The following is a 17518-nucleotide window of genomic DNA, read 5'->3' as shown; positions in this document are numbered from 1 at the left end:
ATCATTACAAAAACATATTGACAAAACAGACTGCATGAAAACACATGAATGGCACTGTACAAATTCATATGAACAATGTAACAAAAAAATGTACTGTAAATTCACAGTAAATTACTGTGAACTAGTTACATTACTTTCACAGTAAGTTACTGTATCATTTTTACAGTAAATAATTGTGAAATGACAGACATTTACTGTGACCTCACATTAGTTACTCTATACTGTGATTTAGCAGTATGGTCCTGTAAAATTACGGTATTTAGCTGTACAGTTACAGTTAATGCCATCAGATTACTGCAATTTAGCAGTATTCTGCTGTGGAATTACAGTGTAAACTGTAATAGTAATGCAGCTCAGTAATGTGTTCTTAATTTGCTATAAAATGTATTGTTAATTAAAAATTTAATTTAAAATGTACTGTGAATTTATTATAAAATACTGTAATTTTGACTTTTTTGACACCCATTTAGTAACCCATAACACTGTAAATACATGTTCAATTCAAATAAACACAAAAACATAATCAATTTTACACATTTATTTTGCAGTTTAATAAATTCTGTTTAAACTTTCCAGCACAGAGGTTCAGACGGTCATTCTTCTCTCCACTGAACCAGGACACACTGTAGAACATATTCAGTGATTATCTTACTGCATGACAACATCTAGCTTAACACGAAGCCAGAGTTGGGTTTGTCCGTTTTAGCGTTGGAACATTGCTAACACACTAGATTGACATCCATTCAAACAAAATGAGTTTCCTGATCAGTGTACAGACTTGCTGGTTGATATGTCGTCTCTGGATTGATGCCCAAGAAGTAATTATAAACAAAAAGACAGAGAGGAAAGCTGTTAGTTTCTTTCAGGTGGGATGAAAAAGGTGTCAGTTCCCAGTCATCACCTTCAGTGTCACTGCTGTTGCAGTACAGAGCAAAAAGGTGACAGAACAAGGTGATATTAACCCAAACCATTTAAATAACGGCAGCTTAAAAACATTTCCATCACAAACACACAGTCAAGAACAGTCAAAGTAGAGGTGTGTGATTTATGCAAGCAGAGCATTTGCACACAACAGTGTACATCATTTTATATGTACTGTTTGCAGAAGATAGTGTGTGCTTTTAAAAACAGCTTCTGCTCAGGTCTCCTGCGCAGACACAAAAGTTGAATCGGCAATACGCCACTTGTTTGAGGGGGAGAAGGGGGGTCGTCTCCTCTTGGCTGCCTGTCCTGCACAGCTCGCAAAATCCCAACACATCCAAACATTCCTTGTTTTAACTCACCAAATAAACAACAAGCCCTCAAGTACAATATAATGTAGAAATTACATTTGGTAAATTCCAGAGTGCAAGAAGCATCTTCAGCATACTTCAGCCAGACCAGTTATGAATCAACTTGACCCTCCAATGTCAGTATCCATGCCCTCGTCTTCAATATGTCACCTGAAACAAATATACTGTTACCTACTGTTTAGAAAAGAAATCAAGATTTATTTATTTAAGAAATAAGAGTGAAAGGAGTCATGTGGCAGCATACAAGAGTTTTAGATGACTAATTTTACAAGAAAATAATTGCAATTCACATTTTTTAATGTGGACAAAAGCCATTTTCTGTCAATGTGCGAGACAACAGAACCTACAACTAATGCTACTCGGTTAATACTTCTAAATTATATGCACTACCATATAAAAAAGGCATTTAAGTTGACATTTCAACACTTACCGGTGAATTCATTGGATGAAAACATGGAGGAGACGAGAGAGCAGCTCAGATAACAGAGAAAGCTCAGTCAGGACACAGCACGCAGACACAGGACAGAATTTACAATAGTTTATTGTAACAGCTCCTCCTGCATTATTTTCACAGTAAAATTCCTGAATACAGTATCATATTGTGAAACGTCACAGTTAAAGCCTGTAAAGTGATAATAATGTAATTTACTGTAAAATACTACAGTTACATACGGTGAAATCCCGATTTTTTTTTTTTTTACAGTGAACAGTAAAAAACAAACCACTCTTTTCTTACTTGAATTTATTTATTCACCATCTTGATATCATAATTAATCAAAAAACATTACACAAGCACATATTTTAATCTACAGCATGGCAGGCCTTCTCTGTCATATCTGGCTCAATGTCTGGCCAACCTAACCAACAGCCAATCTACATAGCAAGCGAACTACACAACACAAAACTAAAACACAACCATTACAATGAGCAAAGCTTCCACACCATTTGTTTACAGCATGGATATTGCCTTTGAATATAATGGGAGTGTTCTAGATTTATTATTTTGCATTAGTCATTTGCAATGTAGCTGAGGTGTACTATAAAACAGCAAAAATATAAATAAAAAAGGGGAAATCCTTACTGAGAAATATACAATTCATTCAACCAAAGACAATGCTGCCAAAGACTAAAAAAAAACCCCAAAGATTTCATGGGCAAACAGGATTATGACATTTTTGCAAGAAATGCAAGAGAAAATGATTTGATATAGTGACATGTTTTTGAGTTTGCGCCAACAAATTACATTTAAAGGAACAGTTCACTCAAAAATCGAAAATTCTGTCACTGAGTTATTAGACATTTATACCAGAAAAGTAGATGATGATTTTTACTGCCAAGCTCCAAAAAATGTTTCCATATGATGTTTGAACTCCAAGTTTTCTGAAGTCATAAAATAAACCAAAGTTCAACCATTTTTTAAATGAGAATCTGCAAGCAAAGCAAAAGCGAAGATTGTCACAACGACTTAAATTTTTGGTCTGTCCTTCTGTGTCGATACAAAAATAATTTCAGGTTGAAGTAATACTATAAATGAATGACAAAATTTTTATTTTTGAGTAAGCTATTCCTGTATACAAACATCAGAATAAATATTTGACTCTTTCAACATACTTTGATGCAACATCATTACCGTTCAGTTACTTAAAAATAATGGGTTCAATTCATCAAATGCATGTTTGGTTACACAGATTTAGCTTTCCATCTCTCCTGCTACCAAAGCATGGCTCAGATTCTCCTGGGATACTCTTGGCAGGTTCATTCCTAGATATTCCAAGAGGTTCTGAAGTTCGAATGCGGAAAGATGAGCATAACAGACGCTTTGCCTCCCTCACTGAAGAATTTGGCATCACTTCAGTTTGGCTGCAGGAAACAGAGGCCTTACACTCACATGGAAATAGAAGGCAGACACATGTATGCATGATTTATTGACTTCCACGAATACTCTCAGGCTGGGATAACATTACATGACGCCAATTTAAGAAAATCTGTTTGAAATATGCAACAGGATGTTTTGTTTTGGCAGACAACCTCAGACAAATAAGTTTGTGGTCTTTGATCCCTTGTGGCAATAAAATATTTCCCTTTTTGAAGTTAGCCACCACTACCTCACCTTTCTCTGACGGTTTCACTCGAAAGGCAAAATTGGTCTTTAGCGTTGCAAAAAAAAGAAAAGAAAAAAAAGTAGAAGATTTTCTTAGTTGACTAAACCAGGATTTAAATGTTTCTCGCACTCTTCACAAAGCACGCACAAGCACAAAATACACACCATGTGCACGAATAACAGACATCACAAAACAAAGTCATTACAAATCTCAACAGGCATTTACTGATATCTACATATCTAACAATTATAAATTAAAATTGTGCAAATTGCCCCACATAGTTATCTGCGATAATCATCGTCATCACATTTGATGATCTAAAGAAAATAAATGTGCATCATAATACACACAAATGCCACAATATGGGGCATCAGCTGCTCATTGTCATGAAAGGTGAAGTATGTCATTTATACGCCATTAGCGGCACTAAACAGAATTGTAAAAATGAATTTTCAAAACAAACTCTCTATGGTCCATTTATTTTGTCTCAAGTACGTTTCAATAACGGGAACTCCATTCGTTAGCATTCGCATTCAGCTTAAATGTAGTTGCTGGACATCTACTTCAGAAATGGCGGTCACAACAACTACCCACACGGGCTAACTGCTAATATTAACCAGACTAACCTTAACTCTTCGGTTCAGACAAAAAGTTCCACTCCAGACTAAGGATGCGCCCGACTCCAAATACTTCGTTCAGAAGGGAAATGACGTGTACTACGGAACGCCTAAAGGGAATAAATACCAGATGAGAGGAAAATATATTTAAATGCTTTCTCTCACAATTATATTGTTGGGTAATTATACTGTATATAAATTGAGGGCATCAGGTTGCCGCTATGAATATGTGGGGCTTTGAAATCGCTTTTGAATGCACGCTCACGTTATTACTTTAACTTTTGAGATTCGCAATCACACATACTCCGTTTATACTACGGAGCGGGAGTACTTACCACACATTTTACAAGATTACATGTTTGTCAGTGGTGCTCATGATCTGCAAATCATTTGCCATCGCCCTATCAGTCATCTCTCCTTACTCTGTTTATGTGGTAAGTGAAATTATATGTACTGTAATGTAACAGGCTACTGCTAGCAAGCAGCTAAGCATGTCCTTTTAGTGGCTCTGTAGAAGCATTATAGAGGGTTTGCATTTACTTCAGGGGTTGGTCAGTTACCCAGATGTAAACAACAGCTTTGACTGCATGGTTAATGTACTACTGAATTAGCTGTTCCACTAATTTATTGTCTATTGTCTAATATTTCACCTACCTGACTGGAAATGATAAGAACAAAGACGAATGTTGTCAAGATTCTTGATTTCTCCTGGAAATCCTGGTTCAGTTTGGCCAACAACAAACGCCTTTTGCTTCTCAGACAGTGTTTTTGCACTCCTCTCCTTGATTTGTTACAAATTGTTGCAGTCTATAGTACTCCAAATGTTTTAAGAGGGTTTAGTACAGCCCAAAACATGACAATGCCAATAATTGATCATTTCCAGCAGCAACAATCAGCAAAACTTGCGAGGTCTGTTTGGTTCAGTGGCATTGTTTACATTCAGTGCCGCCAACATGGCCAAATGATGACGCGCTGTGGAAACACTCGATTTGTTTTTTGTGCCTTTTCGAATACGGATTTACTATTCGGGCACAGCCCTACTCCAGACGCTTTGTTATTGTTGTGGCTCAACTAGGGAACTCAAACTGATCTGATGGCGCTAATGTCACAGAAATTACACACTTCACCTTTATACTTCGCCACAATCTCATTTCAGTGTCTTGCAGTTGATTTTAGTTTTTTTTGTTGTTGTTGTTGTTGTTTTTTTTTTTTTTTATAGCATATCATATCTTGAACTGAGCTTGACAGACATCCTCTGAGTGAGGCATCATTTTGATCGATGTCTTAGGCTGTAATTTGTTCTAAATTTTCTCTTGGCTTTCTCATCCTCGCTGTTCCTCCTACACTTCCCGAACATCTTTCAAAGCTCTGTGGCGAAGGATTTTAAATGTCTATTGGGAGATGAGAAGTATGCGAGAGAAGAACTAATACTGACTCTTGAACATACCAACATATCTGTTGGACAGTCATCTCCTCTGACCACTGACACAGGGGATTCAGATCTGTCATACTACTCCATTAAGGCATTAACCCAGACCCTTTGACGCATTTCACATATGGCTGTATTTTGCATGCTTGAGTATACCAAGCATATTTTCTCTTAAGGGAGTAAATCATGGTGATTAATAGTGGCACATTCATCTAACGTGTGCTTGACAGAATCTGCTTTAAGCAGCTTTCACCTCTGAAGATTGGGTGTGGGACTGATTTGTACTTCACTTACTTTGCATGGTCAATCTCTGTGTTTCTGTTTTAATATTAGGGTCTTTGACCTACAGAAAAAGGCACATGGGCAATACCGGTCATTACTTGATCAGTCTATTTCTATTCCTTAGCTTGGCAATTGATTTCTAACAAAGACAATGGTTTTAATTTAACTACACACAAATAGCTTCACTTGTTACATGTACCCAAAAGCATCAATTGATTCCAAAATATATGCAAACAAAAATGCTGGTGTGCTGGTGTCACCACAAGGCTTCTTCACTTACTTAACCAGCAGAATGTCCTTGACCAATCAGCTTCACCCATTTTTGGCTTTGTTGGTCCGTCGGCACCACATTAGCATAAACCTGCATGGAAATTCTGATCCAGGTTGGTCTTCTACAGGGAAATGTAGGGTTGCTTCGCTCTGGAGCTCTGGAATGCAACCAGTTTAGTTAAGTTTTTCACAAGTTCTGTTAATTGTATCTCTTTCTTAATTATCCGTTAATCCAGAGGTGCTGGTTGTGGATGTTTGCTTGTGATGGCTCCTCTTGGACCCTGCAGTCCCAACGGGTTTTCTCTACTAAATTATCAGCATCACAGATAGCTATATAAGACTAGAGATAAGACTCTGTTCTTCATCATTGAGTTTGTTAACATGTACATTTGTGCAAATCTTTCTTAACATACATCCACCTTCTGCTCACTGCTGATCCTTTCTGACTGGGCCAGAGTCAGCTGAGCACCATTTAATGTGACGAATGGGTGTCCATCATGTGTCCCATCAGAGAGGGCAGTGCTCTCATAAACACACACTATCTCACACACTCGCATACACACGCCTCTCGCTCCAGCTAGGGCCAATGGTTCAGGACTCTCAGCCAGAAGAACCGAGGATGGTCAGGCTAAGGGTCTTCTTCTGTGAGCTCACAGGTTGCTCTTGGCATTGTCCTGTTGTTGAATGCTACAACACTTTCCTCTGTCCACCATCACTATGTCCTCTGTTATCGAACTGCAGGTGGAACTATCTTGTGGTGTTGAGGTGAACTGCAATCCAGTACCCATACCATTCTGGCTGTTGGACACCAACATCTGCTTCTCCTCTGGACTGCCGAGCCGGGAGGTAGTGGTGGCGATATCGGGCAGCCGTGAGAGGTTGGAAGGAGGGACCATGATGCTGCCACTCTTCATCTGAAGGGACTGGCTGTAGGTGTGACGGTATTCCTCCTCGATGTCCCTCCCAAGCTTCCAACGTCTCCATTTCTTCAGAATCTCAGACTGAACCTGACCAATCAAGATGCACAGAATGGTTAGGAAACAGACTGCTTTGTATGGTTGTGGACATTAAAAAAGAGAATCTAACTTACTTCCTTGTTGACGAAGCAATATAAGATGGCAACCAGCAGCCCCTGTGGACATGTCAGAACATGAATAAGCAATTCATTTAAGAAACACTAAAAAAGTTACATAAGTGCTAGGGATGTCCCGAGCCGATCTCGAGTGTTGTGCAATAGGTGGCGGTATGCACTTTCAACAGTCCACCATCGCTCAAATGTCAGGTCAAAGTGGCAGAAGTCAGCTGTGGAGTTCGCCTCAGTGCAGGCTCAGCAGAAGCATCTGAAAGCTAAAATGATAAATGGGACACCCTCCGGTCTCGTGGACTTGACGGACAGACTTTCTGAGACGTCATTGTCATAAAGCGTTAATAAGGGTTGTGTCTTGCGTTGGACATTGGAACTTCATACTTTCTAACCTTATCTCATTTTTTTTTCCTTTCAAGTTGCAATTAATCTGCTTATTATTGTTCATAAAATATAAGAAGTTTATATCAGTAGTCCCATATTAATAACTGTGACCCCGTTTATATCTACCAGTGTCTTACAGATTGAGAGATACTGTGTATCCAACTCAATCTCATGGAAATTCACACAATGGCTAGTCCGTATGAATTCATGCGGCCTCACTTGTACGAATAAGTATGATTTTTGCTAGATCGTATTTTACGAGTTCTCCAATTGGTATGAATTCGTATAAATGACTTACCCCTAACCCTACCCCTAGACCTTATTGGTTTGGCACTTGGTATTGGCAAATGCTCAATATTCAATGACTCAGATCAAGCCAATCAAAAAACCTGATCAGGACTGTTTTCAAAACTTTAGTAATTTTGTCACACATCGGTCGTTTGAACCACATTTGTTCAACAATAGAGGACTGTTGCTATTAATGTTACACAGGATTTGTTTTGCATTATTTACAGATGTTTGATTCAGTGACAGGTTCCCTCTTACTTAAAAAACAGGTACCAATTGTAATGCATGTTATCCTGCTTATTTTGCTTAAGAGCATGATCTATTTCATTTAATTTCATGCTAACAACAAACTAAGCTTCAAACCACAGGTGTAGTTCCAACAACACAACTTTGAGATGCTGTTTGTGAATGTTTGTTAGAACTATGGTTTCGGGAACATTGGAAGTTTTGATAGTTGGCTAACAATTCTTTTGGAAAAAACAACAGTATAACAAATCACTGGTTTATGTTGTGTTTTGGATGCTGGTCCCAATAGGATGCTCGTGCTCCATCCAGGCTTTTTAACTAGCTTAAAGGGATAATTGACCCAAATATGAAAATTCTGTTATGAATTACTCACCCTCATGTCGTTCCAAACCTGTAAGGCCTTTGTTCATTTTCAGAATACAAATGACAATATTTTTGATGAAATCTGAAAACTTTCTGAAACACAACATGTATTTGGTGCTGCTGACACAGGAGTCGTAGGAAACATTATTATTGAATAAAGTCATTATCTTTGTTTTCTTTGCGCACACAACATATTCTCCTAGCTTCATTACATTACAGTTGAACCACTGATGCCACATTGACTATTTTAACAATGTCCTTACTACCTTTCTGGGCCTTTAACATGTCAGTTGCATTGCTGTCTTTGCAGGGTCAGAAAGTTCTTAAATTTCATCAAAAATATCTTTGTGTTCCAAAGGGGAACAAAGATCTTATGGGTTTGAAACAACATGACAGTGAGGTGGGTGATCTCTTTAACCAGCAAGACTACCTTGGCCAACCAGGTTTACCAGAAGGTCAGACAACATAACATGATTTACCCATGCGGTCTTGTTCATTGGTCATCTTTTGTTGTTTAGAAATTGATATTCCTATAAAATAGTCCTGACTCTGACCCTACCTCTTGTTCGACTAGTTCATGGGTTTGACTCCAACGCACTGCTCTTGTTAGTTCCTTTGTATAAAAGTTGATTCCTCTGTAAAAAGCCCAGCTAAACACTGTGTTTTGAGGTTGTTCATAGTCAAGCATAAATAAAACAAAGAGCTTTTAGAAATCTATAAAAGTCATAATCAGTCTATTTTGCGAACGAGCTAAACCTGACATTCCGAATGAGTTAATTTAGTGCAATCTGCAGTATGATGTTCAAAAGCCAATACGGATGAAGTGTCTACAGATGGATACATAACCGCTTTATGGCCTTGCTCGATCTCTCCCTTACTCTGAATCTTTATGCATGTGAAAAGTCTCATCAGGGCAGTTCCTCCAGGCAGATGATACAAATTCGACACATTGCAGCTGCGCTCCACTTGAGTGTCATTACCAGTTTGTCAAAGGGTGAGTCAGCCAATTTGTAGCGTCTGCTCCCGCAAAGCAATTAGTCCTGACACTGTAAAATAAGCTACAGAATGTCAAATAATTTTTTCAAAGCTGCTGGCCAATCAAGGGACATTTGAATGCACTGCTAATGTGCAACATATGGGGCTGTTAGGGAGATTTTGGCAAGGTGAGTCGATGTCTCTGTTTATCCACGGCTGAGTGGCCTATTGAGAACATACCAGTTTTAAATTTGTTATTACACCTGAGCTTGTTCTGAGCAATTTTGGGCTTGATAACCATCTGTTAATGAATGAAAACGGAGTGCCTTTTAAATTCCTGAAAATGGTTTAGACTAATTGAAATTGCTCTGTTGTGTGACTGTGCTGAACTGGTGTAAACTGTAATTCTGTAAATCCATTGTCCTTTCATTCCACTAAAACTTCACTAATTGAAAGGAAAACAATTGTAAAACTCTAGAATTTTATGTGACAGTGTATTTAAGGATTAGTTCACTTCCAAATTAAACATTTCCTGGTAATTTACTCACCCCCATGTCATCCAAGATGTTCATGTCTTTCTTTCTTCCGTTGAAAATAAATTAAGATTTTTGAGGAAAACATTGCAGGATTTTTTTACATATCGAGGACTTCAATGTGGATCAACGGAAACTACAGTTTCAGTGCAACTTCAAAGGGCTCTACATGATCCCAGCTGAGGTATAAGAGCCTTAACAAGCTAAACAATCTGTCATTTCCAAAAAAATTATACTTTTTAACCACAAATGCTAGTCTTGCACTAGCTCTGCTTTTTTGTAATTTGTGAAGTCAAGCTAGTGCAAGATTAGCATTTGTAGTTAAAAAGTACAGTTGAGGTCATAAGTTTAAATGCACCTTGCAGATTTTGCAAAATGTAAATTATTTTACCAAAATAAGAAGGATTTTATGATTAGAATGCATATCATTTTTTATTTAGTACTGACCTGAATAAGATATATCTATAAGATATTTACACATAGTCCACAAGAGAAAATAATAGTTGAATTTATAAAAATAAACCTGTTCAAAAGTTTACATACACTTGGTTCTTAATACTGTGTTGTTACCTGATGATCCACAGCTGAAATTTGTTTATAAGTCCCTTGTTTGTTCTGAACAGTTAAACTGCCCGCTGTTCTTCAGAAAAATCATTCAGGTCCCACAAATTCTTTGGATTTGCATGATTTTTGTGTATTTGAACCCTTTCCAACAAGTGTATGATTTTGAGATTCATCTTTTCACACCAAGGACGACTGAGGGACTCATATGCAGCTATTACAAAAGGTTCAAACACTGACTGCTGGGGTGTGAAAACTTTTGAACAGAATGAAGATGTGTACATTTTTCTCATTTTGCCTAAATATCAGGTATTTTTTCATTTAGTACTGTCCTTCAGAAGATACTTACATGTTTCCTATAAGACAAAATTTTATCCTTTAATATCTTTAAATCTTTAAATTCAAAAAGTTTTGGTTTATATCTAATATCTTATTCAGGTCAGTACTAAAAAATAACATGCATTTGGTAAAATAAAGAACATTTTGCAGATTCTGCAAGGTGGATGTAAACTTCTGAACTCAACTGTAATTAAAAGTTTATTTTTTGAAGAAAATGACGTTTCGCTAGATAAAACCCTTATTCCTCTGCTGGGATTATTGGTAGAAGCAGCATTTTGAAGAATTTGGACCTTCAACCCATTGGCTCCCATTGAAGCCCACTGTATTGAGAATAATCCTGGAAAGTTTTGCCCAAAAACCTTAATTTCTTTTCAACTGAAGAAAGAAAGACATGAACATTTTGGATGACATGGGGTGAGTAAATTATCAGGAAATTTTTATTCTGAAAGTAAACTAATCCTTTAAGACTTTCTGACCTGGAAGGAGTTGAAGAAGAGGTCGATGAAGAGCTTTGTGAGGCGCAGGGATAGAGCACCATGTGAGGTAGACTCATCAGTAACAAACGAAAACAGGACCGAATGGATCCCCAGTAACGGAATCAGGGTGAGGGTTGACTTAGCAAGCCTAAAATTGGGAGAAAAACAGTTAATCTGAAAACAAATGCACAACATTGTGCGAATGCAGAATATTAGGTATTAATATGTACTTTATAAGTACTAATTAACAGCCAATATGACAGCTGAGAATGGGACTCTAAACTAAAGTGTTAACAAATTCTGTCATTACTTACTCACCCTCATGTTGTTTCAAACCTGTATGACTTTCATTCTTTCTAGAGTAGTTTAGATATATTTTTCTATCGTCACACTTAAAATTGCAATAACTATAAAGTACAAATCTCTCAAAGTGACAAGTTGTTAATCAATAAAAATCTGTCCATTTTACTGTAGGTCTCAAATCTCTTTCACAAATACATGCAAATTATTGAAGTATGGTAGATATGGTGCATTAACGCATTGCATCATTGGTGTCAGTGTTGCAAATGCCATTGTTTTCATGTCTCTCATAACCAAATGAAATGCAAAAGCTATTGTTTGTCTTCAGAATACCTGGAATATAGTGTTATGGGCTACTTTCATAATGTGTGCATCATCTAAACATCTTGTGTTTCACTGTATACAAAAGAAACTCATACAGGCTTGAAATGAGGATGAATAAATGATGCCAGGCATTTTGGTTTTGGGTGAACTAACCCTTTAACTGTAGGACACCCACCGGAACTTGTAGTCAGAATATCTCATTTGGTGCGCCCTCAGTTTGGACACGAGGATCTTGATGATGTGTATGAAGATGAAAAAGTTAATCTGGACAGAGAAGAAAACATAATAATGCCCTGATTAAGACCATTATGTCACGAAACTGACACAACAGTTTCATCACAGCACAACAAATGACTCAAGACTCAAAGAGCGTAGGGGGAAGGAAGCCAGAGTCTGGGAACAGCATTCGCACAGTCCAGCCCTGGGAGAATTCAAACATAGGAATTCCTGCCCACTACAGGAACACTTGAGATGCGGACAGACATGAAGAAACATAACTGCACATCGCTAAATGCTCATCTGAACCTCGTAGCCAATGTGGGCATTATGGATGCTTGGCAATTTGCGCAGTATTGTGCCTTTCAACGCAATCATGTGGAAATAAAGACACTGGAGGAGGGGGAAAGCAATTCTTTGAAATCATAGACCCTAAAACATATTCTGTGTAGTGGCTTCCTGATGTACTGTGAGTCGACATCATATGGCGCTGTGCTTCGTGCATAATGGAAATTACTTCAATTTTGAATGTTGTGTTTAATGCTAAGCCAAATGCAAGGCAATTGAGTGTGACGGTGTGAGCATAGATGGGAACTGCAGGGCATAAAACATTTAACCCTACTGTGTTCTTCATATTCCTTTGATTATGTCCGAAAATACACTCAAACCTGAGTCGCAGTAATAGCAGTATTATCAAAATTCTTGCTGTGTGTGTGTGTGTGTGTGTGCAAAGGTTGGGCAAAATAGGCAGAATTGGTCTCTTTTCATTTCATGAATATGCATTTTAATTGAAATAGCCACAGGGTTTTGAAGTGGAATGACGACACAGGAAATTTCATTACTGAATTCAAAGTCAAAAGTTTGCATACACCTTGCAGAATGTCCAAAATGTTAATTATTTTATCAAAATAAGAGGCATCATGCAAAATGCATGTTATTTTCTATTTTGGTACTGACCAGAATAAGATATAAAAGACATTTAGTCCACAATGAATTTATAAATATAACCGCATTCAAAAGTTTACATATTCTAAATACTGTTGTTACCTGAATGATCCATAGCTGTATTTGTTTGTTTGTTTGTTTGTTTGTTTAGTGATAGTTGATCATGAGTCCCTTATTTGTCCTGAACACTTAAACTGCCTGCTGTTCTTTAGAAAAATCCTTCAGGTCCTACAAATACTGTGGGTTAGGGTCAGCATTTTTGTGCATTTGAACCCTTTCCAACAATGTATGGAATTGGGGTTCCATCTTTTCACACTGAGGACAACTGAGGGACTCATATGCAACTATTACAGAAGGTTCAAACACTCACTGATGCTCCAGAAGGAAACGCGATGCATTAAGAGCCAGGGGTGTAAACTTTTGAACAGAATGAAGCTGTGTACATCTTTCTTATTTTGCCTAAATATCATATTCTTTTCATTTAGTAATGCCCTTAAGAAGCTACAGAAGATAGTTACATGTTTCCCAGAAGACAAAATAAGTAAAATTTACCCTGATCTTCAAATTTCAAAAGTTTTCACCCCCCAGGTCTTAATGCATTGTTTCCTTCTGAAACATCAGTGAGTGTTTGAACCTTCTGTAATAGTTGCATATGAGTCCCTCAGTTGTCCTCAGTGTGAAAAGATGGATCTTATAATCAAACAGTCATTGTTGGAAAAAGTTCAAATTCACAAAAATGCTGAAAAACCTAAGAATTTGTGGGACCTGAAGGATTTTTCTTAAGAACAGCGGGCAGTTTAACTGTTTAGGACAAACAAGGGACTCATGAACAACTATCACCGAAAAAAAAAAAAAAAAAATCCAAACAGCTGTGGATCATTAAGGTAACGACACAGTATTAGGAATCAAGTGTATGTAAACTTTTGAACAGCGTCATTTTTATAAATTCTCTCGTGGACTGTCTTATTCAGGTCAGTACTAAATAAAAAATAACATGCATTTTGTATAATTCCTCTTATTTTGGTTAAAAAAAAACATTTAGCAGATTCTGAAGGTGTATGTAAAATTTTGACCTCAACTGTATATTGCTTTTAATGTAGACTAATCATGCCAATTTATTCCCAGATACATTGACTTTTGGATAACACAATAGTAAGGTTTAATTTTTTAGCTTGTTGTTTAATTGATCATTTATGAGTAAAACAGAATAATCAGTGACATATGAGGGTTGTACTTGATTCATAGGAAATTGACTGACAGATGGATTGGTTGGGAATATCAATATATGAGATGGAATACGGAGCTGCTGTGTTCGCAGGTCCTGAACTCAATCCCCCTCTTTCCTTCTGCTTTCCTGTCCAATCGCCAGCATTGCTAGATAATCAAGGCTAAAAAGCAATTTTAAATTCATGTTGACTTCAAGGGTGAAGGTAAAGTGGCATTACAGGAGGTAAAGTGTCATTAGCAGTGCTCTGAATATGGGACACTCGGGAGATAAGTACAGCTGAGAGAGGCTGATGAGGGAAATGAACGAGACTCGCACTCACCAACACGGCCAGCAGGATTGGAGAACGAATAATCCACCAGTACTTCATGTTAATATTCTGGACCCAGCATCTGATCAACAACAAAAGATCAAATATGTCATGTTCATTAAATACACTCAACACAGACAAAATGTACTTAAGAAATTAAGTTTATTGAAGAAACTTATGTTTACTTGATTATCCATGCATATTTTTTTATGTTAAATGTATCAGTTATGATACAACAGACTTTTGAGGAACATATGTTTGTACTGTACATCATTAAATCGTCATTGCATTGCATTTATATTTTGTCGCAAAAAAAAAAATCACAAAAGAAAATAATAGTTGAATTTATAAAGATGAACCCGTTCAAAAGTTTACATACACTTGTTAATACTGTGTTGTTCCCTGAATGATCTACAGCAGTTTTTTGTTTTTTTTTGTTTTTTAGTTTAGTGATAGTTGTTCATGAGTCCCTTGTTTGTCCTAAACAGTTAAACTGTCTGCTCTTCTTCAGAAAATTCCTTCAGGTCCTACATATTCTTTGGTTTTTCAGCATTTTTGTGTATTTGAACCCTTTCCAATAATGACTGTATGATTTTAAGATCCATTTTTCACACTGAGGACAACTGAGGGACTCATATGCAACTATTACAGGAGGTTCAAACACTCACTGATGCTCCAGAAGGAAAAACAATGCATTAGGTGCCAGGGAGTGAAAACTTTTTAAATTCGAAGATCAGGGTAAATTTAACTTATTTTGTCTTCTGAGAAATAAGTATCTTCTGTAGCTTCAGAAGGGCAATACTAAATGAAAAAAAAGAAGAAAAAAAAAAGAAAAAAAAAAGATATTTAGGCAAAATAAGAAAAATATACACTTCTCCATTCTGTTCAAAAGTTTATACCCCTGGCTCTTAATGCATAATTTTTCCTTATAATTTTTCTTATTATTCTGATTTTTCCCTTTTTTTTAAAAAAAAATCCAATTTTGTGTATAAAATGTCTTTTGGCAGTATGATTAAATAATGCATTAAGAACTAGATGTTTAAAATTGTGGCTGATATTACTTCCAGTTCATTCATCACTCTAGAAATGGAAGGTCAAATCAAGTACATTGCAGTTCTGCTGCATACTGCACATTTAGGCAACTATAGTAGTATTTTAATGCATTCAGAAAACCTGCACACTGAGACTGCAGCATTATCTCAGTATCTGGAGTGATAGGTGGAAAAAAACTTGGTGACACTGCAACAAATGGCCTCATGGACACATGACAGATGACGTGCTCTCTGTTGGGAATGGGGAAAATGCTCAGCTTATCAACAGGAAGGAGTGATTGTTTTATCTGCTCAGGACGGGTAAATTCATCTGGATGGATGGGGTGATGAGTGCGGGAGAGTATGAACCTGTCCTCAACCCCAGCAGAACATGACACATTTAAGTGCGGCCACAGATATACAAACGACATGAGTTATGTCAGTCTCTGTGCCTGCCGGTGAGCTGCAGAAAAATAGTAGAAAGGGGACTGGGCTATTTCTTGTAGAAACAAAAAAAATATATATTAAAAGGACAGTTTACCTAAAAATAAAAATTCTTTCATTAATTACTCACCCTCATGTCGTTCCAAACCAGTAAGACCTTTGTTCATCTTCAGAACACAAATAAAGATATTTTCGATGAAATCTGAGAGCTTTCTGACCCTGCATAGACAGCAATTTATTCTGTTCCGTGGCAGTCTCTGCCGCACATTCACAAGTGTACCACAATGCATGTGTGTGGTGCTGCTGACGCAGGAGCTGGCATTTTGTTGTAGAACAGTCTTCGTAAACATGTCTTGTTCTGCAGGCCAGAAAGCTCTTGGATTTAATCAAAACTATCTTAATTTGTGTTCTGAAGATAAATTAAGGTCTTATGGGTTTGGAACAATACGAGGGTGAGTAATTAATGACAGAATTTTCATTTTTGGGTGAACTATTCCTTTTATCCACAGAATTTATTATGGAAATAATACACTTAAAGAGACAGTTCACCCAGAAATAAAAAACTTCATCATTTACTCACTTTTAAGTTGTTCCATGAGTTTCTTTCTTCTGTTGAACGCAAAAGAAGATATTTTGAAGAATGCTGGCAACCAAACAGCTGACAGTAGCCGTTGACTTCCATAGTATATATATTTTTTCATACTATGAAAGTCAATGCCAGCATTCTTCACAATTTTGCTTTCAGCAGAGGAAAGAAACTCATACAGGTTTGGAATCTTTTGTGTGAACTGTTCCTTTAAGTGTGAATTAAGGTGCAATGTTTTCGGGACACTCAACTGCATGTTAATTGCAATTAAAAGAAAATGCATTATAGCTTTAAGTTATATTTAATGCAAGACAGCTTTGAGTGATTTCGAACCACTTAAAGGGATAGTTCACCTAAAAATAGCTATTCTGTCATTAATTACTCACCCTCATGTCATTCCAAACCCATAAGACCTTCGTCTATGTTCAGAACACAAACGAAGATATTTTTGATGAAATCTAAAAGCTTTCTGACCCTTCATAGACAGAAACGCAGCTACCACGTTCACAGCCCAGAAAGGTAGTATGGACAAAAGTATCACTTGAACCACTGATGCCACTTGAACTATTTTAACGATGTCCTTACTACCTTTTTGGGCCTTGAACATAGTTCCTTTGTTGTCTATGCAGGGTCAGAAAGCTATCGGATTTAATCAAAAACATCTTCATTTGTGTTCTGAATATGAACGAAGGTCTTATGGGTTTGGAATGACATGAGGGTAAGTAATTAATGACATTTATTAATTTACATTTTTGGGTGAACTATCCCTTTAAGTAGGACTTAAGCAGGTAAAGTTTTATATGTAATTTCATAATAACTTCTATTGTTTTTGAAATATGGTTAATGTGTACTATACTTTAATGTCATTTAATAGTCACTTGGCTGATGCTAAAAAA

At 36.9% G+C, this 17518-nt stretch overlaps 1 protein-coding gene across 3 annotated transcripts in view; it reads right to left on the bottom strand.

Moving 5' to 3' along the window:
• Nucleotides 1-1816: 1816 nt before the first annotated feature.
• gcgra (glucagon receptor a) overlaps nt 1817-17518 on the bottom strand; it is a 76513-nt gene continuing 60811 nt past the window's right edge. For 2 of the 3 annotated variants that reach the window (XM_051102207.1, XM_051102199.1), the window contains exons 10-14: nt 14574-14643; nt 12041-12129; nt 11242-11389; nt 7083-7124; nt 1817-6999 (exon numbers count right to left, since the gene is read on the bottom strand). In XM_051102207.1, the coding sequence (XP_050958164.1) occupies nt 6643-6999; nt 7083-7124; nt 11242-11389; nt 12041-12129; nt 14574-14643 (706 nt within the window). In that variant the 3' untranslated portion in view covers nt 1817-6642. The remainder of the gene's footprint in view (nt 7000-7082; nt 7125-11241; nt 11390-12040; nt 12130-14573; nt 14644-17518) is intronic. The other variant, XR_007826422.1, reaches the window with a different exon arrangement.

This window comes from Labeo rohita, chromosome 3 (assembly GCF_022985175.1).
Source record: "Labeo rohita strain BAU-BD-2019 chromosome 3, IGBB_LRoh.1.0, whole genome shotgun sequence".
Classification (NCBI taxonomy): Eukaryota; Metazoa; Chordata; class Actinopteri; order Cypriniformes; family Cyprinidae; genus Labeo; species Labeo rohita.
This window is presented reverse-complemented; position numbering and strand designations above follow the sequence as displayed.